Raw genomic sequence first — 27,633 nt, forward strand, 5'->3', positions numbered from 1 at the left:
CGGGAGATCCGGGAAAAGGAGGAGGAGGAGCCACGGCTAAGTAACCTTCAGGCTCTCAGGGAGCAGATCAGAACAGAAACTTAAGAGGCATTCTGGAGACCCGACGTCTGAAGCCCGGGAAGGGTCTCTGAGTCTAGAGCTACTTCCCAGAGCCCTGAGGTACTGGCTAGGACTGCGAAGCTGAGCCTGCAGCCCCAATTCCGCAGCTTCAGAGCATCTACCCGCTGCTCCCCCTCCCATTTCCTGGCGTAAGGAAGCAGCCAGCTTGCTGAGCGCCTGACTTTCACCTCCTAGGACCCCTGTCCGGTGCTGACCCTTACCACCCGTTTCCTAGAAGAAACAACCCACCCTAGGAGTCGCCATGGGGAAGATGCTCCCAGCCCAGGAGGCAGCAAAAATCTACCACACCAACTATGTGAGGAATGCCCGAGCCATGGGGGTCCTGTGGGCTCTGTTCACCCTCTGCTTTGCTGTGATCATGGTGGTGACTTTCATCCAGCCCTACTGGATCGGGGACAGCATTGACACACCACAGGCTGGCTACTTTGGCCTTTTCTCCTACTGCATTGGCAATGCCCTTACAGGGGAACTCATCTGCAAGGGCAGCCCGCTGGACTTTGGCACCATCCCCTCAAGTGCCTTCAAAACAGCCATGTTCTTTGTGGGCATCTCAACCTTCCTCATCATTGGCTGCATCTTCTGCTTCAGCCTCTTCTTCTTCTGCAACGCAGCCACTGTCTTCAAGGTGTGCGCTTGGATGCAGCTGGCGGCATGTGAGTGGGGCTTAGGGGACCTGGAGGGAGAGGGGAAGACACTCTTGTAAGAGTCACACACCTGCGCTAATGGGAGTAGCCTCAGGGCCAAGCAATACCATTTGGGGACAACATAGCTCTTTGCCTCTGTTTTCCAAAGGCCACCTGTGTAGATATAATTCAAATCTGCCAGTGGCCATTTTGGATTCACGCTACATTGGCACCAACACAAACCAGGTTTCGGAATATTAAATTTGCTGCTGAAGCTCCCAGTACATAAGATGGTAATTGAAATTGGTTTTGGATTGTATATATCAGTTCCTTAGAGGAAATAAAGCATTTCCAACTTCTTATACAAGTGGTTGCCCAGATTACATGGATGCAAACCCTAAATTGTCACTGCAGCCAATCATTGCTCCCTGATCAGTGCACCTATGTGCTTCATATGATGGCAAGTGAATCCTTGTACAATTCATATTTTCTTATTTTTGAACGTACACTTAAATATGCAATATGTGAAGTCTTTTTGCCTTAAATTTCCAGAGGGGTAGGCAGATCAGTCTATTGCAGTGCAAACGATGAAGTCTTGTGGCACCTCAAAGACAAACAAATTCAGTATGGCATAAGCTTTCATGGACTACAGTCAACTTTCTACTCTCCGTAGATTATCCTGTTTAATCTGGTGTTTACGTAATGAACAAGAGTGACTGCCTAATTAAGCCCTGCTAGTAATGGCAATGTCCAAGAGAAGGCACAGCTAGGATTTGGTGAAGCTTTTAGCTGTCCAGACTCAGTCCTGCTAGGTCTGTGCAATTCTACAGGCAGAAGAAGTTGACATATAATCAAGACACTTGAAACCTTTTGAAATATTTACACCAGTGAGAAATGTTGATAGTCTTCTTATATTACCTGCAGAGTTCTGCTTCAACAGGTGGAAGATACATTTGGTGAGAGACATTGGTGGCATAAACCAAGATGAACAACACTGTATTTTGTGGTTTTATATTCTGATTTTATCCTGTGAACCGCCCCGAGATCTGCGGGTATAGGGCGGTATACAAATGTAATTAATAATGAGAATAAGAATAAGAATAATAAGGGAAGCCTCTGGTTCCAGCTGTCTCCAAAGCTTGGGAGTCAGAGGCTTGAAAAGGCCTGCAAGTGGCTCACAGTGACCAAAGAGCAGAAACACAGGAGGAAAAGAAAAGGATGGGTAAGCAGGGGTGGGTGGGTGTTTAATGATTTCATGTGCAAAATTTCATGTTTCATGTTGCCATATTGGCTGCCAAGGAAAATGCCAAATAGCAGCATTGATCTATTTTATGATACCCACTTGCATAACTGTAGGAGACTATTTAAACCATGTATGACTCTTCATCTTACTGGTTTAGTATCTTAATCCCATACATGACCAGTGAACCCATTTATTCTGAACTGGAGGGTCACTGAACTTATTTACCAAAGACTTACAGAATTGTCTGAGATCTCAGGGTGTGAAGAATGAACCTCTGCTTTCTGGAAAGATAACATTTATACATTTCAGTGTAATCTGGGAGAGAAGGTCAAATCAAACTGTGCATGGCACATTAAGTAGACGTCACAGCAGAAACACCAACTAAGATCTAAGACAGGAAGGGATGTTGGTTATAATGAAGAGGAAGCTTATGGGAAGCTAATAATTCAGTTTTCTTTCTTTATAAAGTCCATCCTAGGGAGAAAGCAGTGCCAGAGAGTCATCATCATGTTATGGCATTGTAGTCTAGGCTATCACAATTCCTAGCGGCAGAGATCAATTGTGTCTGTAAGCAAGGAAGACAGAAAGCAGCACATTTATTACTGGCATGAAATAATGCTCTGCAACAGAGGTTATACTGTCTCTTGATGCACTGGTGTATAGTAGTATATCAAAGTATTGTAACTATGACCATGTGGCTGCTTTAGAGCATCAATTGCTGCATGTCACAGAAAGAACATTCACAATGGATATTAACAGAGCTTTACTGGATGCTTTTTCTACCACACTTGCCAGTGATGAAAAATGCTTGTGCAGCCCAGAAGGGCTTGTGTTAACATACAAATAATGATTCCATGACAACAGAAGCACTTAAACAAGTCTAATTCAGAACAGCAATGCTACCTAAATGAACCCTATTCCATACTTATGCAGTAATCCTGGCTTATTTGGTTGTTTACAGCTTGGTTTGTTTGGATGAGTCATCTTGAGCTTTTTGCTCCATTAGCAGCTTCTGTTCTCCTTGTAGGAGAGGTTAATGATCTGTAGATATCTCATTAGTGGCTTGTCTGTCTTTGTTACAGGCCAGCTAGGCTGACTGTCAGTCCCATTCAGCTCTTGGATTCTATTTCAAAGGGAATAGGAACACCACAAGTGCATATTACTGTTTTAACCCTTTAACTTTCATAGTTTCCCCCAAAGATTAATGTAATTCAGAGTTAGACGAGGTGCCAAGAAAAATCCACAGTTCTTTCTCACAGAGCTACTATTACAGGATTCTCTACGGCGCAGAAATTGAGCAGTCCATCAGATTAGCTAAACCATATCTGTAGTGTAGATAAAATGCCCTAACACAATTACTACAGGTGAAATAAAGCCAGTAACATCTTGAATCTGGGGATCTCCCGTTGGCTTAGGATGTCTGTGCAGTGTTGTAAAAACACATGAATGTACTGCGACCACCATTCTGCATCCCTCTTTAGACAGGATTATATTACAAAAGGGATCTACATTAGTTATTGCAGTGGCACAACTCAGCAGCGAAGATGCTGCTGTGCTTGCAGAGGACTTGGTCCTCACACTGCTTCCTGTGATGGATGCGGCCCCAGGCACTGCTGAAGAACAATTCACAGATCCCTTTTGTAATGTGTAAAGCATCTTCTGCGTTTAACTGTGGCGATGTGTTATCTCAGATATCTAAATAAAGTTGTCATAAATAATGCAAGTGGTCCCAAGGGAAGTCATTTTGCATTCAAGATCCTGGAACTGAAGTGTTGCTAAGGGAACAAAGAAATGATGCAAAATTACATCTCTCAGCAAAGAAACTCGAACAAGACTTATTCTTTAGAGATGCTACAACCATACCACTTAAATGTACGGGATACAATATGCTGATGTCACAGGCAAACTATATGCATGTGCACTTAAGAGAAACAGTAGATTGCATGAGGCATATAAGTTATATTCCAGAAAAACAAGGCGCCAACTACAATGATAAACCATATCTAGCAGCCTTCTTCCTAGTCCTAGATGCATGAGGTTGGGGTGTGGTTACTCTGTAGTGAAGGACCTGGTGCTGAAAATTGCTTCCACACATTCATATCATCACTACTTAAGCTAACATAGAACTGTGCCCATCAAAGGCAGAGACGCTGAATGGCAATGACCTTCTCCATGCTGTGGAGACGAGTGGCAGTTTGCAAGAGATTCTGCCTTGTGTCACCACTGATGCAACACTGAGCAAAAGCACTCCATTTGTGCCGTTTGGCTCTCTTTTCATTCAGCCTCTCTTCCCCCTCCATCCCACAATTTCTGGGAGAGATTTGAAAGACATTACTGGAACCAAGATTATGTTCGATAACCTTATTGCACCATGCAAACATCCTGAATGAGACAAGATGAGATCACGTATGGCCTGCAGTCATCTATTTGGAAATCTTTTTAATGCAAAGCATCTTTCCCTGCAGGTGCAGGCTTGTCAATAGGCTGCCTGCTCTACCCTGACGGCTGGGACTCACCTGAGGTAAAACGTATGTGTGGTGAGAAGACTGACAAATACACACTGGGGGTGTGCACAGTGCGCTGGGCATACATCCTCTGCATCATTGGGATCCTGGACGCCTTCATTCTCTCCTTCTTGGCATTTGTGCTTGGCAACCGGCAAGACAATCTCCTTCCATCTGACTTCCAAGTGGATAATAAAGGTGATCCTATTGTGTATATGGAATCTCTCTCAGGGCAGACACCAACCTCCAACCGACTAATACCTTGTAGGATAGCATTAGGCATGCATTCAGAAGTGCCAGGACTATGGGATATGATGAGGGAATTGTGGTTCCGAGCTGTGCTTAACTGCATAGTTTACCCAGATGTGTGCTCATGCAGCAACAGTAACTGCAGTGGGCAATTTGAGTTTATTTCAATTATTACTTTTACATCCAGCCTTTCTTCCATGGTGAAACTCCAGCTAGCAAATAGTATCCAACTTGCCTCCCATCCAGGTACTGACCACACCTGCTTTACTTGAGCATAGTTGCTTCATCATGTGGTGGTGGGGAGCTCAGTCCTTGTGCCATGGTACAGGGAGAAACCAAGTATTTAATAGAGAGGGCTTACTTGAAGGGTGCACATGTCAAGGCTTCTGCATAACTATATCCCTGAAAAACAGCCTGTAATGCAAATGCTTCTGCATGAATGCCAAAAACTCAAGCCTATGTATACAACTCCAAGCAAGCTTCTAGCAGGTGTAGGTATGACTCTCCCCTTAAATATATGTTTGCTAGATACTAAACAGCACCGCAATAGCCCTGTGGAGAGATGATCTATCTTTTCCTCATTGTCCGTCATCCTTCAAAGCCCTGCTCATCCGTGGAATTCAGGTCTAGTCAGTTGTGATGAAGCCGATACACTTCCAGTGCAGTCCTTATTGGTACATTGGGTACTAAATTGAGCCAGTTCTCATTAACTGCAAGCGTAAATTGCAAATACAGAAAGGGAGTGACATCCTTTTTTCATATATAATCATGGCTAGTGATGGCTTTCAATTTAGTACTAGAGGCTCAGGCTGCACATCACACACCTTCTCCCCTCCCTCAGTAAGTGTGGGCTCGTGTGCATCATGACACTCTTTTGGGTCATGAAACAAGGGCTCCTTTAATAGTAGTCATGAGGCCTGGATACTTTTCAGGGTCACCATTTGTTGAATGTTGTTGTTTTTTGTCTTGCAGAAGAAGGAAATGAATGAAGACAAACAACCTCAAGTGTACCTTGACTGAAGTAGGCGACATACACATTCCAACTATGACGCTGGAGACCAGAAGGCTGCTTGATACGCTCCCAGACTTTTATTGCCTGCAGACATTCAATTGCGCTATGACACAAAACCAAAGGCACCACAAAGGGGGGGGGGGGAGAGTGAGGACTCCTTTCGGAAAACTAACCCTTCTTTCTCCGGAAAGATCACCTGCTAGATTCTCAAAACCTTTGCCTTTGCCAAGAACTATACCCAAATATTCTTGAACTGAAGATCTGCTATGCAAGAATCAACATATTCATGACATTCTCTTTTAACTGAGGGATCCAATCAATCAAGAGACAATGCAGGCATATAATAAGTAACAAGCAGCCTATGTGAAGCAATCTGTTCCCTCCTTTGTTTACATGAAGCCAGAGTGGAAAGCCACAAAAGTAACTGAGACCCAATGACAGGCACGCCCAGGAGGATAGTAGACTTCCTTCTTTGAAGAATGACTTTCTACCCTGCACTATAGAGTGATCGTGAAACTTCCTTCCAGTCATGAGTTTGCTGTGCATCAAGGAGAGCTGCTGACCATGGAGAATATCTCTTGTTAGGTGTGCAGTTGCTTGCAGATTTCAGAATTTGGTCTTTTATTCTGTTCTTATGTTTAGTGTAGCCTACTGAGGTTTTCCGTAAAGCAGAAATGAAAGAAATCTGCAGCAAAAATTAGCAGTACCAACAAGATGCAGTAATACTCGCATCCAAGGAAAATAGGTCTATAAGCAAGTCCCAGACATCAGCCACAAAGCTAACCCTCCCCTCCCTTGGCCTTACAAAATATCCCACTAAGATACCAAAAGAACCACAGAACAAGCAAAACATGCTAGTAGTTGGGTAATGCATCTCTGCAGTAGGCTCTGTCCACTGCAAAGAGCGTATTAGAAATAAACTCAAATGATAAGATTATGCTAAACAGATCTACTTTGAAACCCAAGAGTATTAACTGGATTTCTCTTTATGGTTAATTATCTGGGACAATTCAAACATCTCTTCCTGCAATGAAACCAGTACTGCATTAAGATGATACAGAGTTAAAATAAGCTGCTAGTATTGTAATGTAAATCTTAACTTAGACCATGATAATGAAATGTCTGATCAATTATGCATTGTGGTTTATGCTTTCAAGAATTAATTTCATCATCTTTTCTCCAGCAGTCTAAAAGCAGACCACCATTTCCTGAACTCATCAGCCACCAATAGTCTTTGTTTCCTTTTCCTGCCCTGCAGCCATGCAACTAGATCACTATATCCCCATAACACAGCAGTGCTTGGATTTAATTTAAGCTTCTCACTGTCTCACAGCCTGTTCAGATAAGAGGCTCTACTGTACGAAACCTGTGGATGAATATAGACAGCATATCAAAAGTACCTGTGGATTATTTAATAACCTGTTTATTGTGCTGCTGCATTTACAAAGAAAAAAAGACAATGCACCCAATAGAAAGAATAAAAATGTATTTTTTTCCTTCAGGTTTTAGAACGACAAAACAAGTACAAATCTGTTAGTGAGCACTTTATGGCAATTTGGAAGTTGAGTGAATCCAATGTGAGCCCCCAAATATGTAGGCGATCCTGACAAGCTACCTCTTGTATTATCCTAGAACTTCTCTCTTAGTGCAAAAGAGGTGGCAGCAGCCTTCTTCGGTGGAGGGGAACCTATATCAAAACCCAAGAGATGCAGCCCCCACACCAGGAGCATTTTGTTCCATTCAGGTAGGCAAGATGTTGATGCAAACTAGGTTGCATTGACACCGGAAATTCAATTCTCCCTGCCAGCAAGTTTTCACAGTATTCAAAAAGAAAGTATGTATTTATACATTCTATTTCGATCCTTACAGTCAAGCAAAGAAGTGCTTCTTGGAGGTGAAGAAGATACTTTAGATAACCGGAGTATCATTTAAAACTATTGGAACCTTTTCCTTTTCATCTTAAGATTGTACAAAGAGAACATTGCTTAAGATCTCCTAAATGGACATGCAGCACAGATTTTGCAAAAGCCTCAGTCAGGTATAATATGACAGTGCAGCCAAATTCGAAAGTGAAGGAGGTATGATGGTTAAACTTCCATTTAAGATAAAGTAAAATAAAACTGCACCAGATTTTTTTTGCAAAGGATAACGAGGGTTTAAGATGACTATAAACTGGGATTTCTGCCAAGAGAAAACAACCGAGAAGAGTGTTTTCCTGCTGGTAGCTTTTGCATTGAATTGTCCCTCAGAGTGCCTTCAATTCTGAGTCCTCCAGCAGTTTCCAGCCTGGGAGAATTTTGCAATCTCAAAGGCCTATTTGGTCCATGGGAAGTCTCCAAACCTTACATTTGAGCAAGATGCTGGGGATTTAAAAAAAACCACAAACAAACCTGGGAAAACCTAGGAGATACTCATTGTAAAACTAGCAAGAGTTACATATCTTTCTAATAAAATAAAAAGCCTACAAGAGTCAGTCACAACTAACCCCTTTTCCTAGGAGTTTTACAAGCTTGCGTTGTATATTCTCTGCTGAGCAACAATGGCTGTAATGATTCTGGAGAACAGAATTTGACACTTCATCTCTAGGGGTGGGTGGGGAAGATTCAAACTACTCTGTTCCCCTAGATTATTTGTTCTGCTGTTAATACATAGGAAGAAATTCTATTCAAAAGGGGATTTCTAGAGTCCAGCACCTTGGACAGTTAACAGGATATATATATCATTACATTCATTAACCTTTGGAAATAGGGTGATTGATAGTCTGGGCACAGCTGGAAAGACAGCCCCCAATATTATCTTTCCTTATTGTTGAAAAGGAAGAACATATCCTATTTTTCCAGACTGAAAACGTAACTGCTCTCTCCTAAAAATACAATTTCACACAAGGCCAACAAGGCCCCTGGGGGCATAAGGGAGACCTATGGAAAAAGTGGTCTGCCGTGGGCTGGATCACCTCCTGGCTTTTGTTGCAGAAACCATGCCATCGTCAAATGCCTTTTGGGCCACTGTACACTGTTGGCAAGCCCCGTATTGCCTGGGGCTGCATGTTGGGCAAGTCTGGCACTGAACCTGGGCAACCTGGCTGCCCCTCTGCAGCCAACAAATGCACAGAGCCATACTTGTAAAGAGACAGTGACCTCTGCCAATGCCGGCTGCCTTTATTTTCCATGTGAAACTTACTGGAGTTCACATGCTACGGCTTTGGAGAGCAGCTTATTTCATGGGACTCAGAAACTCAAGTGAACATGGAGGGGTCAAAAAAAATGGTGCTAAAAAAAGAGAGGTACAGTTCATAAGAGGTCGTTTCAAAGGATTAAATGGCTAAAACTAGAGAAAAAGAATAACGAGCAAAAAAGAAAGTTACCCAAGCAGCAGAGCAGACACCTTAGGAATGAGTTGAGTCGAGTTCAGTGCTCCACATGGAGCTACCACCTTGGTGCCATCTGCCATTTCTCCTCTTACTGTCAGCAACTGGATGTGCACTAAGAAAATGACTCCCAGAGTCAGTGAGCTAAGGAGGGATTCACAGCTCTTCACATCCCCCTTGGGATGACGGCAATATAGTTAAGGGAGTGTGTCCCAATGGAGATTTCCCCACACCTTCAGGGTTAGGTACTTGAGTAAGGAAGAGAGTCAGGGGTCATTTCACATTCCTGTAAAAACTCTTTGGCAAACTCCAATCACGGCAAAACATATTGGACGCCCACTGGCTGACAATAGTCCCTACTGAGTCGAGTACACAAACTCACATGAACGGTTAGATTTATCTAAAATCTCAAAAGCCCTCAAGGAGAAGCTTCACTCTGAAAATCAACAAGGAAAAAATTGACCTGGGAGGAGAGGGAAGGGGCAGCTGGGACATCTAGGTGTGTATATATTATGCTGTAAACCCGGTTATAGGGCCAATACATCTAGGAGTTGAGCCAGGGGTGCCTGAGACACTGTGCTGCTGTAGCTCTCTTCTCAGGATTCAGTTCCAGCATAGGTAATAAGAAGTCTGTGAATGCAGCTGCCTCGTCTTGGGACCACTCATATTTCTCCACCAAAACTTCAAAAAGGCCCCATGGCTTCAGTTTGGTGATGTGCTTCAGATCACCTGAGAACAATGACAGGAAGATTAACAAGGCTCACATTAACATGAACAGGAAGGCAAACAGAACAAGTATCAGGATTCTAACGCTCCCTTCTAAATGATATTGCTCAACAGAAAAAGGAGTATTTTTTCTCTTTCAAATTTAACACCCAGCGCAAGGCAAGTTGTAAATTATGGACTGTATGAAGTAGTGATAGCTAGGCAGCGTTGTGCCAAATATGGACTACACTTTAAGGAAGTGTCTGGACTCTGGGAAATTTTTTTGAGAAGTCTGGTATTCCATGTTCTCTGTCTTCCTCACTTTCCAAAAAGCCTAAATCCCAATCCTGCTCTACACTTGCTGTCATACAATGTCAGGTGGGCAGGACTTGGGCAGGACAAATGGCATTGTGGGCCAAAATGGGACCTCAGTGGGCCTAATACAGCCTGTAGGCTGAAGCTTCCTGACCAGTGGCCCAAGGGGCCCCAATGGTTAAAGAAGTCTGACTTTGTTTCCAATGAATGAAAAGTAGAAATAATTATAAGCAAATGAGTAACCCTCTCTGCCATTGCTCATATATGTCAGCAAAGTAAATGGGCGCTTTGTTATTATAAAAGAAAACAAACAAGCAAAATAATAAAAACTAGATATTCCAACTACCCCAGGTCTGGAACCCTCAGCCATTCAACCTCAGATTATTTTCGCCTTACCTTTTTTGGTGAAGAACTCCTTGGAGTATTTTCCAGCCACAATGAGCTTGCGAGGTATTTTCCCCAGAAGTTCTATGATTAATGCAATATGGTCTGTATTCCCCAGGAGAGGGCATGAAAGAAATAATATGCAATAGTATTAACACACAATGGCTTTCATCCAGTTAGTGTGCTCTTTCTACCTTCTTCCCTGCTGGATTTGAGTGTTTGTCCTGTTCTCTCTCCTCTCCCCCCCCCCCCCATTTTCTATTGCTCGGGGTCAGTCTATTCTGGCAGACATAAATCTCTACATTGGGAATAGTCCTTTTTATGTGTTACCTTTCTATTAAAAATATTTCAAGGAACTTAATGCTGTTAAAAACAAACCATTGATTATTTAATAAATGACTAACAGTAACACGCTGGAACTTAAAACAATCTGTTTTTAAATCTTATATTGAAAATGAGCTGCATAATGTACCAGTAGACTCCAGCAGACCAGTATTAAAAGCTCTCAACAGAATAAAGAGGCTAGATCTCTTTTTGAGGTCTTGCTTTGTAGAGCTAGAACTTCCAAACCCCCTTGCGTAGGAACTATGTGCAGAAATAATTTAAAGTACTAGAAGTAGTAGGTACACACCTTCATCCCTTGAGTAATCTTCTCCAGAGTGAGGCTCAAACAGATAGTCACCCGTAGCCAGTTCGAAGGCCTAAACAAGGAAATGTCAGACAACTTTCAGGGTCTTTGGGGGGAATACAGTCATTTGGTATAAAAGCCACAATGCTAATCACACATTGGTGTGCAGAGAAAAGGAATCCACTCTAAATTATGGTGCTGAAAGAGTATGTCAGGGACCTGCCATCAGAACAGGGGTGGGAAACAGAAGGGCAGTTGTGTTACAGGGAGCCTCCGAAAATCTTACGAAGCAGTTCCTCTTCCGGTGATGAGGAAAACCCCACCTCCAGTGGGGAAGAGGTGAAAGGACCAGAGGACGCTGGTGGGAGCCTCAGCACCACTTCTGGCAAAGCCGTCCAGGACGGAAGCACGCCCCCTCCGTCGCCCACCCTGCACAGAAGTCCAAAGCACAAAGAGGGAAGGAAAAGGCTGGGCGTAACAAGGCTTTTATGCTGGAGGAGGTCCAGGAAACAGGCACTCCCGGATTCTGCAAGCGATTGAGGCAGACATGAACTTTGGGGTTCTGCACTGTAAATAAAAAAATTCCTTCCCGTAGCACATTAAAGACCAACTAAGTTAGTTCTTGGTATGAGCTTTCGTGTGCATGCACACTTCTTCAGATACACTGAAACCGAAGTTGCCAGATCCTTCTATATAGTGAGAAGGTGGGGAGGGGTATTACTCAGAAGGGTGGTGGGAATGGGAGATTGGCAGATAGCTGAGATGAGCCTGTTGACGACTCTTAACGACTGCAATAGGTCTTACAGGAAAAGGCAAGGGGTGAGAAGGTGAAAAATGGCTAGTCATGTATAATGAGATAAGAATCCAATGTCTTTGTTCAGACCAGGTCTCTCCATGGTTTTAAGTTTGGTAATGACCAAACTTAATTGCAACTCAGTGTATCTGAAGAAGTGTGCATGCACACGAAAGCTCATACCAAGAACTAACTTAGTTGGTCTTTAATGTGCTACGGGAAGGAATTTTTTTATTTTGACTATGGCAGACCAACACGGCTACCTATCTGTAACTGCACTGTAAATAGTTTGCACCCAAATAAAACCTGTAAAAGACAGGTCGGAGTCCTGCCTGGTTACTCGTGAGCAGCCACCCTTGCCATCTGACAAGTATCATGAATACTTCAGGATTCTTTTAGTCAAACAATTTTGATTCAAAACAAGGTCCACATCCCAGAGTGCCTTGCTCACCAAACTGCTGATACTGAACACAGACATATAACTGGTTAGGCATTAGACCTGTAAATTACTTGGTCCATGAAGTCTGAAACAAGCAGGCCTTACCAAACATTGGCAATGTAGTAATAATTTTTTTAAAAAAGTAAAAAGCTTGCTTCTATTAAATGAAAAGCTTCATTTAATTTCTAATAGCATGCTACATTTCATTTCAGGGCAGTACGGATATAACAAATGTAAAACACACACACAACAAAAGCAAGAAAACAGCAGACAAAACTTTAAAACAGATAAAAACGTACTATCAGCTTATTGCAATTTAACAGTAATTTAATTCCTGCAGAATTCTGCAATGGACACCACTTCAAAGATTTAAGACAATGTGATTGAACTTACCATGCAAGCTGTACTCCAAATATCAGCTGGGGTGCTATAACCGGCTCCAATCAGTACTTCCAAGGATCGGTATTGCCGTGTCTGAATGTCCTCAGTGAAATGTTTATGCTGTGGGTTTAAGATGAGAGATCAAAGGAGATTCCAGAGACCAAGTAGACATGTACTAGGGAATGAATACATCTCAGAAATGAATCCCAGTGAATTCAAAGGCATGTATAGGCACTAGCTGATGTCAACAGAGCCCCTAGTGTTGCTATTAGAGGACAGATCTGCAAGATGTAATATAGCTCTCAATTATCTGGTGCTCATTACTTAGTCTGCCCTCCCTCACCCTCATCTTCCCTTCTGCCTACCCCAGTGCTAATTAGGATGCTATACAGCATCAACAAAGGCTTGCGGTCACTTTTGTGGCTCTAATATGGGGCTGAGGCAAACTTGGGTACTCAGTTTGAAGATGCACCTTGGAAATCAATGTGCCAAAAAACCCGACTCTATCTATCCTTGAGTCCAGTCTCAAACATGTGTTGAGATGAATCTGTACTGCTACCAAACAGAGGATTACTGGATCACTCCCTATAGAATGCTGGATGCCTGTTGATCGTGCGACATGTACTACCACAAGTGGTGCTCATACACAGTGATACAGACCTTTTGGTCTCAGGTATTACAGGAAATCTCTGCTAACGTATCACAAATTGCACCTTCCTTGCCACAGCAGGCCTTGCTCTCTATCTTTCCAGAGGAGATGTGTGAACTTCTGTATCAGGAGTTTATTTCTTTTGCTGGCTATGAAGCTGACGGTTGCTCAGCATTGGAACCAGAGCTCCCCCTTCACTTTGGAGGAACGTTGGAACCAAGTTAGGAACCTTCCGTTATTAGAAAAGCCAACTTACATACTCAGGCTATGTACAGGCTTGAATGAAGTGGACAGGTTAGTTTAGAATACTGCTTGCATACATTGACCCCCTGGTCACCAACTAACTTGCTGCAATGAACTGATCCAACCGTGTCACATGAACTCTCAGTGTTACATTGAAGATGTAAGAAGCTAGATCTCACTTCTCATTGTAGTCAGCGTATTTTTCAATACCACTACTAACAGTACCACTAGTGTTTGGTTTCCTGCTTATTTGGTGGGAATGTGGGGGGTCTGTATGGGTGTCTGTGTGAAACCAATTTTTAATAAACAGTATTAATGGGGGGAAATATCAGAGGTATGTTTGCTACATTCACCTGAGCTAACTGCAAAGAGACAGCAGTTTCTGTAACAGTATGGAAAGAGCTTTAAAACTTACCACCCAGCAAGCATTTCCTAGGTCAGCTATCTTCACTTTGAGCTTATCTGCATTCCCAGGCTCAAGAGGATTAAGGAGGAAATTTCCAGCAGCCGATTTTCCTAGGCACAGCACAAACAACAGCCAGTTAACTCCACATGGACAGGCCCACCATCTGCCACACAAATTCTAAAAGCATCATTGTTTATTAGAGTACTAGTCACTCCTTGTCTAGAGTCAAGTATTAATTTCACATCCATGAGTTGGTTTGGATGTCACTATAAACCGTGGCTTAATGCGACAAGAAATGCAGAAGCCTTGAGCTCATGTGCTCCCCCCTCCTCCTTCAGTGCTACTATAAGTGGAAGACCAGAAGCTCTTGCTTCTGTTTGTGATCAATCACAGCTTGTCACTTTTTCCAAACCTGGCAAATTGTGGTTGACTTTAACTATTTAACTTTTAGAATCTTCAAGCCATGTGTTATGGAGAAAGGAAGAACCTTGACAGTTCTCTTCCCTTAGAACCAGGACCAGCTCTAATAGGGAAGTTTTCACTTCACAATGAAGCACAATAAAGGACAGGGAATAAACTAAAGCCAACTCATGCCCTGTCTAATCTCACCTCAGACTTTGCTGGATGACTTTAAACAAGCCATTATCTGGCTTCTCCCTGCCTCTCCCTTCATATGGGGAAAAAACAATACTAGCGTGCCTTACAAGGAATGCTACTGTAAGATTATCATGATCATGTGTGAGAAATGCTTTGAAAGCTTAGGAAATGTTGATAATATATCAACATGATTGTGGCATATTCCATAACACGGTTTGCGTCAAAATTGCACAATTGATTGCTTATACAGAACCCATGTCCTGTACCTTGGCTGTTCTCAGATGACTCATTATTCTCATTCTCATCCTCTGAAGGGATTTCTGCCCTGATGCTCTCTTGCAAATGGCTGATCTGCTGTTCACTAAAATACTGTCCGTCACTTGAAGTTGCTTGGCATATCATTGAATCTGCAACCTCCGAAATTAAGGGCTCGCAGGAGTCTGATAATGCTTCCTGTATGCTGGCCTCTGGGCCACCATTACTTTGGTTGTAAGCACAGCTCTCCTCCTCTTCCTCCTCCTCCTGCTCCTGAGAGGGCCTGCTGCAATCATTGGCATTGTGAAGGTCTTCCTCGAGTCTCACTGACACTTGGTTGATGGACTCTGAGAAGGTAGCCATTTGCATCACTCCATTACAGTTGATCTCTGTTATGCATTTTTCAACTCCTTCCATTAAGACAGCTTGCTCTGATACAAGGGAAATGTCATCTAGATAAAACAGAAAAACCAGAAAACTTATTGAGGAGGATGGAGTTATAACTAAACGTGTTTTAATGACTAGTGATTAGGTACGAAGTGCAAACAGTATGCAATACTGCAGCTGTTCTAACCACTTATAAACAGTGGCTTAAGATGTCCATTACATATGCTGGGAAAATGCTAATTCCTATGGTAACAATAATGATCTGTTAATATTTTCTTTTCCTGTAGAGTTTTTATCATTACTTCTGTTATGTTTAATGTCTATTAATGATTATTTTAAAACCTCCTCCCTTTCAAAGGATGCATTATTACCAAGTACACCCAAAGCACATATTTTCTAGAAATCCATACCTGTCTTTTCTGGCAGCTCTTCATCTGGAGGGCTCTCTTTTAAGAGCAGCTCAAGTGGCTGTGGAATTTCCTGCTGCTCCTCCTGCTGCTCCTCAGGCTCTGCTTGCAGTGGGATGGCTTCCTTCTCCATCTCCTCAATTTCCTGAATTCGCTTCTCCAGCAGCTCTGCTTGTCGTTTCTGTTTCTTTTTCAATTTCTTTTTCTTATTTTTCGACATTTTGTCAGCCTGTAGGGTAATTGCAAATACACCAACCCTCAGGCACCTACTGCCTACTGCAAATAATCTGGTAGACTTTTTATATAGAAAAAGCAGTTAAATAAGGGAAAACAGAAGGAAATAACATCCGGATATCATGAACATTTATACTGCAATCCTATACATGTTTATATGAGTTCAATTTGGCTTATTTCTAGGTTTGCAAGCAAAGGATTGCCACCATAAATCCAGTATTTCAAACAAGCCTCAATCCTATTCTCATAATTCTAGTACTGTATGTGCTTGTTAATGATGCACTCCTATGCTTACTCAGAATTCCTACTGAGTTCAATGGCACTCGCATGTAAGTGGATATAGGATTGCAGTCTAAGTGCAAATTAGAAGATGTCAAACAAAGCCTCTCTGAGGTGAGCGCTCTTGGATGTCAGTACCATTTACATAGCAGAACAATTCTCCATAATTATTCTTCCTTGTGTAAATTGCTAGCACTCATTGATAATAACTGACCACATTTTAGATCAGGCATAGGTAAACTCGGCTCTCCAGATGTTTTCAGACTACAACTCCCATCATCCCTAGCTAACAGGACCAGTGGTCAGGGATGATGGGAACTGTAGTCTCAAAGCATCTGGAGGGTCGAGTTTGCCTATGCCTGCTCTAGATATTTCAGATATTAAACAAGGAACCTTTGTGCACTACAGACCAATTCACATCATATTTATTTCATTCAAGTGAGCAGTTCAGACTACCCCCAAGTACGTGTTCATATGAATAACTATAAGATATAAGATACAAACAGGAAAATCATAGATTTGGTCATCAGAAATTCCTGCAATTGTAGTAGCTAGAAAAATAGCCAAACTAAGGCAAAGAAAGGGTAACCATTAGGAGAACTGAAAGAAATGAAGTGTATATGGCAGCATGCTAAAATCTGAGCCCCTGGGATGGTGGGAAATAGAAATCTAAATATGTCCAGACACAATTGTGCTGTTTGGTAGGAGCCTGGAACTGCTCTGTAAAAAGACAGTGTACATCTGAATGCAAAGTTTAACTCATTTATAACATGCACAAGTTATCACACTTACTGGTTTGGGCTGTGGTGCAGTACTCACTGTGAAATAAAAAAGAAATACAATTAATATGCCTGCAATCATGCTATTAAAGTGGCATACTACTCAAACTATTCTATAGTTAACAGAAAACTACTTCTGAAACATGACTGCAGTATAGAAAAAAAGGGAAAATGTTCTCATCAAGTCATCAACAGATTAAATTTCAACACTGAGCAGCATTGGAAGACAGGCATCTACTTAAATCACTCCTGCAACACTGAGAAGCTGTTCCAAACACTAAATTGTTACCTTCTTATGGAAGCAGAGAGAACGCGATGTCAGATTATTATACATAACAACAATTATGTTATCAATTGTCAGGCAACTCAACCGTTTTCAAAGTGAGGGGAATAATTACATGCAAGTGAGGCAACACAGCAGCACGTACACAGTATTTTAAAAAGTGAACTGAGATGACACATAGGTAAGTCAAGAGTGCATTAAGTCCACTTCAAGTTCCATCAATTTCCAATTAACCACAGTCGTACCTTGGAAGTCAAACAGCCAAGTTCTCGAACGTTTTGGCTCCTGAACGATCAAAACCTGGAAGTGACTGTTCTGGTTTTCTAACATTCTTTCGGAAGCAGAATGTCCGATGGGGGTATCGGCGGCTTCCAATTGGCTGCAGGACCTTCCTGCAGCCAATCAGAAGCTGTGCTTTGGTTTTCTAATGTTTTGGAAGTCGAACAGACTTCCGGAATGGATTCCGTTCGACTTCCAAGGTACGACTGTACTTGAAATAGTAAATCGCAGGTGGTCAGCTGACAGCCCACAAAAATAATTTTCATTGGTCCCTGGCAGACCTATATTTAATCAAGGGGTAAAAATGTTTAATAGACAAGAAAGAGCCTGACCACTGGAGAAGGACAGGGTTGTGACCCCTGGACCTCTGTTTTGAAAACTGACTAGTCTTGAAGAATACAGATACAGCAAGACATTAAACAGTTGTCATGGCTACTGCTCTGTAACCATACTCTTATGAAAACTTCAGGTACAGTGTGCCACCTTGGCTGGTGACTGAAAAGGATGGAGTTCATGTAGTCTCAATAAAACACCACAGATTTGGTGGAGACCAAATTAGGAACACCCTCCCCGCTTTTACCATTAGTCAATGCTCTCCAAAAGTAATCCTGGGATACCGTTGCACAGCTCTTTGGCAGCACCAGGGAGGATTCAATTTCTATATCAGATTTGTCTTAAAAGATTGAACACCTATAATAGTAAAGCCACTTAACGGAGAGTCTACTTATACATAATATATACGGAATGTATGATGGAAAGAATTTTTAAACTCTCTGGAGAATACAAGACTGAGCAAGGCATATCCAAGATGACCTCACTGCAGAGGTCTTCTAAATTGAATTTCTATAAACTCTTTTATACACAACGCAACAGAAGTTGGCCTATCATCAATTTAATTACATGAGATCAGAAACAGCATTTTAAATAATTCTCCAGCGTGGCAATTTACACACTTTTCATGAGCTCTATACATAACCATACAGCTAGTACTGCAATGAATATCTATTTTATAGACAAACTGAAATGATGTTCCATATTAATCATGTTCAGGGTGATCTAGACAGCTAATATTTGTCATATCCTAACAAACCACTTCAGAATGAACTGACTTTAAGCTAAAACGCAAAAAGCACCTGCAGAGCCAGAAGGAGGGGGGGCTCCAGATCTCTGCCACTCTGTTGCTTCTGCAGCCAGCCTGCGGATATACTGGTCATTAACACACAGCAGAATGTTCTCTGGTTTAATATCAGTGTGGATAATCCGACACTTGGCGTGCAAATAGTCCAGTCCCTGCAAAACCTGCAGAGAACAAACAACAAAGGAAAGTCACATACAGGTGACAAAATGTCATTGTGTAACTTCCAAAGTATACCAAAGAGCCAGGATCTGGTAGTTGTGGTGCACAATGTGACCAAAAGCTTGATTTTATTATGAAGCAAGCAGTGAAAAAGCCAGGTTACTATGGAAACTATAGCAAAATGAGCGCTTTACTTGATCTTCAACCTACTGTTGCTGAAGGCGTAATTCCCATTCATTTTAGCACTATTCTTCTACTCCAGGCTTCCCCATCCTTCCCAGCTTTCATTTCTGTTCTTGAAGCATCAATTACAAATGGGACTTGCAACAAAGCGTTGCACAACACCAGTGTGTGTGTGTGTGTGTGTGTTATTCAACGGGATGATTCCTCCAGTGTTATATGTTAATGTACAAGTGTGTGCTATATGAAGGGAAGATACATTTTGCAGCCTGAACAACACACCCAGTCAACCTTACATGGGAATAAGTCCCATTAGGGCTTGTTTTCAAATAAGGATGCCTATGATCAGGTCAGGCCCTTGAGTGGAGGCACCACTGTGACATATTGGGATGTCCATTTGGCAGCACTCTGCCAGCTCCTTTTGCTTATCACCTGACTCGAGGGGCTGTTCCGTACTCACAGAATGAAGAAGCAGCAGGTCAGTGTGCCTCTTTGGTTCCACCTCCGTTAGCTGCACCCAGTAGGGACCAGGGCAAGTAGACAGGGCAACTGAGCAACACCCCACCTATTACCCTAGTTAGGTGCTGTCACTCCATCTCCTCTTCACCTCTTCCCACAGCCAAAGTGTGGGGCAGAGAGAAGTGAGCAAACAAAGGATCCATCATCACCATCCAGTCTTTTGTTCCTGTGTGTGTAAGGCAGTTGGGGGATGGCACCCACCTGCCTCAGTTAGTAGCAAGAGGGCCCACATCTTCCCTTTGTTTCACTCTAGCTGTGTCTCCTTCCCTAAGTTAACCCACCCAAATGATTCCCTCCCCCTCAAAACACACACACACACACACACACACACTTTATATAAGCCCAACTGGAGCAAACAAAAATGCTCCTGGAGCAGTAAAGCACACATACACAGTCCTTTGCTTCCACATTTGGGAACTGTGCTGCCTTTTTAGTAGCGTGCCTTGTGGTTTCCAGTGATATGCAACAACCTACCCTGTTTTGCTGCCAAATCAATCAGAACAGGATCACTGGTTCTGCTATTAGATAGAATCTTATTCTGCTATTAGACAGAAAGCATGAGAAAACTCTTGAACTGGCCTACTGATTCACAGCAGTTTCTTGTTAATTCTTAAATACTGTGTGAAGGACCTGATCTTGGGATCCTAGAGCATGCGATGCACAGGATATCCACCAATGAGAAGTCATTGTTACAATTTTGATCTGTTCCAGCAGCCAAAAGTGCAGCAACTGACATCACAGAGAGTCTCCAGCTGCACTTTGGAGCACCAGACGCTTGACCAAAACAACTTTTCACAAAAGTAGACCCAAATGTAGTATATATAACATGCCTGGTGGATGATCCTTTTTACACAGAGTAGTGGAAGACCCTGATAATTTGATTTGATGATCCATTTCAGAAGATGGTGCCCCAGAACTTCAAACACCATGCAAATATCTGTAGCTGAGTCAAGGCTGAATTTCCCAGGACATTTACAAAGTCAGCTATTGCTGAATACATAGCAACACGGAAAAAGAAATTTCATGCTTAGTTATCGCGTGTATATACCCATTTCCCCCTGACTATCTGCATGTAGTTTTCTAGAATAGCTACACTTTGTGGCCATTCTACACAGCCCCCGGCAGTGGTGTGGCATTCTTTGTGTGGCTTCCCCATGCTGTGCACTGCTGCCAGTTACCAAGAGGGAGAGGTAAGGCAATGGGGCGCTTGGTGTGGGTGCAGTGGTTGAGTCAGCCCAATGCTCCCCCCCCCCACTGCACATCCACTGCACTCCCTGCCCCGCCCCGGTAACCAGCAGCAATGTATGACATTGAGAAGCCAGATGAGCAAGGCCGCAACATCCACCCCATTACAGTGGTACCTCAGGTTACAGACGCTTCAGGTTACAGACTCCCCTAACCCAGAAGTAGTACCTCGGATTAAGAACTTTGCTTCAGGATGAGAACAGAAATCGTGCAGCTGTGGCGCAGCGGCAGCAGGAGGCCCCATTAGCTAAAGTGGTGCTTCAGGTTAAGAACAGTTTCAGGTTAAGAACACACCTCCAGAACGAATTAAGTACTTAGCCTGAGGTACCACTGTACTGGTATTGCAGCAGAAAGTATTTTAATTATTAATGGTCCTATGAATTTTCACTGGTAAATTCCACGCACACAGGGATACAGAGATATCGTAAGGTGGTACAGAGGAAGCTAAAGCCACATCAGTGGGAAAACCCAAACAATACTCTCACTTTTTTCAAATTGTCTTCTTAACTTCCAACATTCAAAAAGGTTCTTGCCACTCAGAATTAGAAAGGAAACCTTTCTGTAGGTTGTTTTCTTTATATGGCCGAAGGAAACTGAAAACATACTTGTGCCAAACGGCTACACGTTGTGAAATTTCATCACTGTGTAAGACAACCATTTATGTTTTACCCCAGTACTGTATTGTATTAAATCCCACATTTTGCTGGATTAAAGATCGCAGAAAAGTCTGGTTTTATTAAAAGGATACGGGAACCATTTACTCCTGAGATTTTGAAGTCATCTAATAACTGAACTACTCTCTCTCGGTTTGGGTCGTCTGGGTCAGTGTTGCGGACCTGTAGGGTGGGAGGAAATCAAACACCATAAAAAATCATTTAATGCAGGTTCTATCTTTATCAAATTCCATAGGTTTCCAAGACACTCTCCAGATTCTCACCCCACATTCTTATTTAGCAAATCAAATAATCAATTTATGTTAGCATTTCTGACTATTCATGAGCAACTATGTCCATACTAACCTTGCCTTATGCCCCAGCCGGGGCGGAAAAACCCTTCATTAATCAATTCCTAAACAACACTGTCTAAGTAGCTGTACTAGTGCTGTTACTTCTCATGAGCCTGCATTTACCTTTACCTTCCTCCATAAAAATGACTGATAATGTACTGCTGGATACATGAAAGGAAGATTACCAGCTAAGGTAATGGGATGACATAATACCGACAACTAATGGCACAAATAGCAAACCAAACTTGAGATGAATTACCCACTTGCAATAATTACAATAGCCATATCTTTAAGCAGCAGGCAGAAATTTTCATCTCTAACCAAGACATTGACCTTTAATTATCTGTGGCCTTTTAGAAATGTGTTGGATGTTTTAAATTTATCCCACCCCCTTGGTTTTAATATATCTCTTATGGATTTTTTGATTTTTTTTGGTCTGTTTGGTTGGTTGGTTGTAAGTTGCTTTGGGCTGCCTTGGGCAAGATAAAACGACTAATCAATTTAATAAATAATCTTCTGTCATCTTTTAAAATGCTCTGGAAACAGAGATAAAAATTGACCTTTACAAATTAAAGAAAAACAACAACAAATGCCTAATCTAATCCTGTGTACAGCATTCCCCTTTGTATCTTGTGTGGAGCAAGAGATTATATTATGGCTGGGAGCCATTTGCTGATATTTTTAAAGGATATAATTTGAAATTGAATCATAATCATCTACTTGTGGATACTCACAGATTTCAGCAGTTTGATTTCATCCAATGCTGTTTCTGTGTAGTGTTCAGCACTCTTTACAACTTTCATTGCCACAAACCTCTTCCCCCTAAGTGGACACAAAGTTTAGTACTAAACTGCCTTCAGGAATCAGATAACACTAACAGAAAAAGACCTGAATGATCAGGATCATTTCCTACAAAATACAAAAGCAGGTTCTCTGTCACTCCTGAATGCATGATTTCCCTCGAGTTCCATAAAAAGTAAACTTGAAGAAGTAATATGCAAGTGGGAATATGAATCAGTTTTCAGTTTGTATATAGAACAGTTACCATGTTATTATAATTATTTTTTTAAAGCATGAGATGAAACCTCTGGATTTGAAAACAAGGAGGAACATTCTAAGGAAAAATCATGTTGCTGGTCTGTAAGAATATTCCATGCAACTAGCAGAAATTCCTTCCAAAATGAAATAAGACTTACTGGATGTCCCATGATAACCACACTGTAGAAAAGTGTCCCCATCCCAGCTTCCGGATCACATGGTATCTTCCATTGAATAGATCCCCTATTTTAACAAGATGGTAGCCTCCTAGGAAATGTAAAAAGAGTTATTGGGTCAAGAACCCTCAGTGATATTGAGAAACTCACAAGTCAATCTATGCACCCGCCACTTTTAATCTCTCTTAAAAACAAATGAAAAAAGTGCATTGAGAATACAGAATTGTTTGTAGAGCCCTGCAATGTCTTCATTTTAGATATCATGCAAATAAATCCTGACAGCTTACCAAAGAATAATATCAGGCACAATATAGAATAGATGGTGTGTTTTCCCTTCTCAGCTTCTGCAGAGAAAATAGCTGTAGAGTGTGCTATTCCTCTATGTGGGAAGGATAAGGCAAACCAGCATGGCTATGTGCAGGTGGTACAATCCCACTGGGAACTCTCAAATCTCTTGATTTTCTCACTAAATATACTCCACAATAAGAAAAAGTATCTTTTAAAAACACTACTGTTTAAGAAACTTCAAATGTCACATTAGCTATGAGTTCTGGGATTGGGAGAGATATAATGCATTGCTAGCTGCTCTCTCCTAGCAGTAGCAAGAACATTTGGATTTAATAACGCTTTTCCTTCCCTCCATAAGAACAGGAATGCTACCCTGGGATTTTCTTTATTTGGTGAAACACATGATGACACACCACTTGGCTGCAACTGCAGCTGAAAGGGGATGTTGATTTGTTAGGTCTAGTCACAATATTAAGAAGACCTGGTGGCTACTCTTCAAATCTCTTCATAAGATGCTGGGCTCATAACAGAACAGAATGACTCAGCTAAAGCATAGCAATATCCTTAAAAGAATGAGAGCCTAGCGTGTCTCTAAGGTTTCCATGATGAGGAGCTTTAGCCATGAGATAAGAGAATGATCTGATGGGTAATCTACTCAGTATTACGGTCATACTGAGAACATGTAAATTCTATGTGCTACTACAGATGTGTATGTTTTGTTTAACACATCTTAAAAAAAAAAAAGTATTTTCTCAATTGGATGTCCCCTACTGAATTCAGGAGAATTCCCAGGTTGTGTCCTTGGGCTTGCAGGCAAAGTGCAACCCCACATCCAGAGCCAATTGAACCCTCTTTCTGGAGAAGACCAACTTCCCACCCACAGTATCTCCATTTTGTCTGAATTAAATTTCAGTTTGCCTACCCTTGTTCATGTTAAAATTGCCTCCAGATACATAATTGACCACTAGTTTATTAACAGAAGCCAATGGAGATGGATACATACAAGCCCTGCCTTTGTTCAAAGAGCTTACTCAATATTTATCAAAAACAATCTAGAGAGAAGACGGGCATGGTGGGATCGGTTGCCAGTTGATATATGAAGGTGTATGTCGTTGAATTACTGACTTTGAGACTTATCCCTGGACCTTGGCGATCCTGGATTAAGAAAAATTATGACCTATGTGAGCTCCTATTAAAGAGCTCCCGTACACCATTCTGCCAATGCATTCTTGCCCCCTTCTCACATTACCTTTGTGCTATGGTTGCCACCACTATGGTGAACTGCAAAGGGTCCAACCATGTGGGAAGCTGCATATCTGAAGAGGTTCACATATCATCCTAACCACCTAAATGGCATCATCAGCCAACCCAAATCAGCCCACCTCAAACAGGAGCTACTTCACACAAAAACAATTCATTTTCTGACATTCACGCTAGGCAGCTACAGTACATCACTGTGATCCAAGAGGGCAGCACCTCCATTTAGGCCCCCGAGCTGTACTTGTTACACCTACACACATACTTCACAACAGCATCAAGCATTGTTTGCAATTGTGTGAACCTGCTTTTTAACAAGAAGTAAAGCTAACAATGCCATCTCATACATTGCTACAAAAAGATCCCATTAAATTAAAAGATGCTTACTCTCAGGTATACACAATGGGGAAACAGGCAACATCCTACCTTTTAAGAAATGGCTTGGTGAACGTATTTCCTTGAAGCCTGGTTTGTTCAGCATGGGGAGTTTGTTATTAATTTTAAAAATATATTTCTGGATCACTATATTGGATTAGATAATGCAAGGACTACAATGCAAGAACTATCAAAGCAGACTTGTTTTTAAACACTTGCCTGGTCGCCATGGGCAACAAGGAATTTCATCCAGGCGAGTGACTGGGCTGCTGGAGGATCAATGGAGTGCTTCAACCCTTCTCTGGTAGCTTCCTGCATTTCTATGCTGGGCTTGGAGGAGGTTCCAGGGGTGGGGATGAGGGGCTGAGCACCCATTCCCTTCTCCAGCATCCTTTCTGTGCTGGACAGGGAGGTGGGGAAACTGCCTCCTTCTGTCAAGCAAAGAAACCAGGCAGACTGACACGAGGCAGAAGTCTGAACACTCCATCCCTCTTCTGACAGCCCACTGCCATTCCAAGCTAGCTGATAATGGGTAAGCCCCCTCCGTGTTCAGCATTAAAAGCAAGAGGGTTCGCATCAGGCTGCTCATTCCCTCTTGCTACCAGTCTACCATGTTTTCATATACAGGCACAGCAGGTGACACCCCCCCCCCCGGCATGTCTAGCATAGAACACGCTGGCTGGCAATAGAAAGACAGAGAGATCCATGCCTTCGCTGCCAACCTGCTAAATTTCTATGCCGGGCAAACAGTACACCCACACAAAATGAAGTCAGTGGAGACATGACATGTTTTTCATTCAGTTTATTCCATTGAGCGGGATGCTAAGTATACCAGTTTGGGTAACTAGAGCCAGGATTGGGGACATACAGTCATGTTTGCAACATTTTACCATTGAGAATTCTGTGATGTGAAGGTAGACATATGGTATTTAAGTGGAGGAAATGCCTGTCGTTTGCCAATTCCTGTATGACACTATGTCAGTGCTTTATATATAGCAAGTGGACCCAAAATGTACAGATTTATATGGTAATTAGAGGAAGAACAATCTCAGCACCTGAAGAGCAACCAATAGCTTTCTCTAGGTGTCGGCAGGTATCTAAAGGTACCAGTACAAATTGAATTGCTTCACCCAGTATTCTCTAGCACACACTGGGGGTCCTATACTGAGCTTCCTGCAAACTATGGATTGCAGACAGTAACTACCCTTGGGAATGCAGTCTCCCTCTGACCAGAACAATTCCCCCCTACTTATTCCAAATTCTACCACTGCATTGGTAGATGGGTTAATCCAGCGTTGTCCCTGGCATTTTCTATGAGGATGATGTTGCTTTGGAATCTCACCCATCAACCTGCTGGAGAGGCTTACCAGACAACTACATAGTTTTTACTTTTCACTTGCCGTGCTTATGAGCTATTAGGCTTTGTTTATTTCCTGGTTTCCTGATGAATTTTATGGCTCCTAAAGTTCCATTTTTTGTTATTAAGTTTTTATTTCTGATGTTTGTTATGCAGTTTTGATGTTAACTTTAATTTCAGTTGTAAATATGGAGCATATATTAAATGGAAAGCTGGTGAAGTAGTAAAAAGTTAAATGAATAAAAATACTGAGAAATACCTTAAGCTAGCATATGTCTTGATGTATTAACTTTGATATGCTAAACAAACAAGGAGGATGTAGTCTGGTAGATGTCTGGTCTTATAAGAAGAAGCATTAGTCTATCAAGTCCCCATAGATGTTTTCCTTTTTCTATCTACAAAGCAAAATCACTTACTGGTTGACACATGCGATGTACCAAACCAGGTTTACAACCTTAATTATTGGTTTAAAATTATGATACTCAAATTGTAAAATAAAACCTCTCACCTTTGCAGTAATCATTGGGATCTTCCTGCTCATCATCATCTGATCCCAGGATTTCCTCTTCTTGTTCAGGAAGATCATTCTCTGAATGGGCAGCAGGGCCTCGATGTTGGGTTTCTGGCCTAGGAGACATCGTAAGTTTGTAAGTCGTAATCTTTTTATTGTGTGTACTTAGAGCAAAGGAAGAAAGAATATGCAAAGACTAAAATGCAGTTTGAGGTTGGATAATGATAGGCAAAAGAAATATTCCTAATTTTTAAAGAAGTAACTGAAATGCAGATGCATCACATCTATCTCAGTTCACTTTGGTTGGAACAAACCCTCTCAGCAGATACAACTTGTGCAGACAACTCCACATGTGCAGCAAGTACCGACACTCAAATTAGTACAGTTTCAAAAGATACCAGTCACACCAATGTTTAGAGCTGTCTTCATGGAGGGTCAAATGTTGCACAGTACACCAATCACTCCCACTATGATTATGCCAGGTATTTGCCTTGCTCAGTCATGGGGATGGAGTCAACTGCACTTTTGCCAGGTACAGCTGTGCTTTGTGATGCATTTTGTCTGTAGCAGAATGTCCTAAGCTGGAGGCGCTGGGCCAAATTACTGCCCCTCTCCAAAAAATGCCAATCAAGAGGCGAGAGACTCAGGCAGAGAGTAACAGCAGCAAGAATTCAGGCTTGTAACTAACTACTCACCTTGTAGCTATAAGCAAACAGGAATTTCATACTGGCAAGGGAGTGAGCTGGTAGAGGATGGATCTCTCCATCCCTCCTCTGCCCAGTCCACTTGGTTTCCATGCCAACCATGGAGGAAGGAAAGCACC

The 27,633-nt window shown here is 42.1% G+C and overlaps 2 protein-coding genes across 2 annotated transcripts in view; one reads left to right on the top strand and one right to left on the bottom strand.

The window, feature by feature from the left end:
* On the top strand, positions 1-8,140 carry LHFPL5 (LHFPL tetraspan subfamily member 5). The gene is made up of 3 exons (XM_082228256.1): positions 1-773; positions 4,452-4,688; positions 5,712-8,140. Exons 1-3 carry the CDS (start codon positions 362-364, stop codon positions 5,726-5,728), a joined length of 666 nt encoding a protein of 221 aa, XP_082084382.1. The 5' UTR covers positions 1-361; the 3' UTR covers positions 5,729-8,140.
* A 1,356-nt stretch (positions 8,141-9,496) lies between these two features.
* The window catches only part of SRPK1 (SRSF protein kinase 1), a 29,882-nt gene continuing 11,745 nt past the window's right edge, over positions 9,497-27,633 (bottom strand). The window contains exons 3-16 of the mRNA XM_082228210.1: positions 26,808-26,926; positions 23,005-23,113; positions 22,543-22,630; positions 21,551-21,638; positions 20,388-20,494; positions 18,695-18,860; positions 17,013-17,038; positions 15,711-15,936; positions 14,925-15,365; positions 14,071-14,171; positions 12,776-12,883; positions 11,154-11,223; positions 10,535-10,627; positions 9,497-9,847 (exon numbers count right to left, since the gene is read on the bottom strand). Of these exons, the coding sequence (XP_082084336.1) occupies positions 9,663-9,847; positions 10,535-10,627; positions 11,154-11,223; positions 12,776-12,883; positions 14,071-14,171; positions 14,925-15,365; positions 15,711-15,936; positions 17,013-17,038; positions 18,695-18,860; positions 20,388-20,494; positions 21,551-21,638; positions 22,543-22,630; positions 23,005-23,113; positions 26,808-26,926 (1,927 nt within the window). The 3' untranslated portion in view covers positions 9,497-9,662. The remainder of the gene's footprint in view (positions 9,848-10,534; positions 10,628-11,153; positions 11,224-12,775; positions 12,884-14,070; positions 14,172-14,924; positions 15,366-15,710; positions 15,937-17,012; positions 17,039-18,694; positions 18,861-20,387; positions 20,495-21,550; positions 21,639-22,542; positions 22,631-23,004; positions 23,114-26,807; positions 26,927-27,633) is intronic.

Source organism: Podarcis vaucheri, assembly GCF_965113315.1.
Source record: "Podarcis vaucheri genome assembly, chromosome: 6".
Lineage (NCBI taxonomy): Eukaryota > Metazoa > Chordata > Lepidosauria > Squamata > Lacertidae > Podarcis > Podarcis vaucheri.

Excerpts from the sequence above, each read along its gene's own strand:
- LHFPL5 (XM_082228256.1), top strand. The coding sequence starts at position 362 with ATGGGGAAGATGCTCCCAGCCCAGGAGGCAGCAAAAATCTACCACACC. Across the intron at positions 774-4,451 it reads TTGGATGCAGCTGGCGGCAT|GTGCAGGCTTGTCAATAGGC; the intron begins GTGAGTGGGGCT and ends CTTTCCCTGCAG.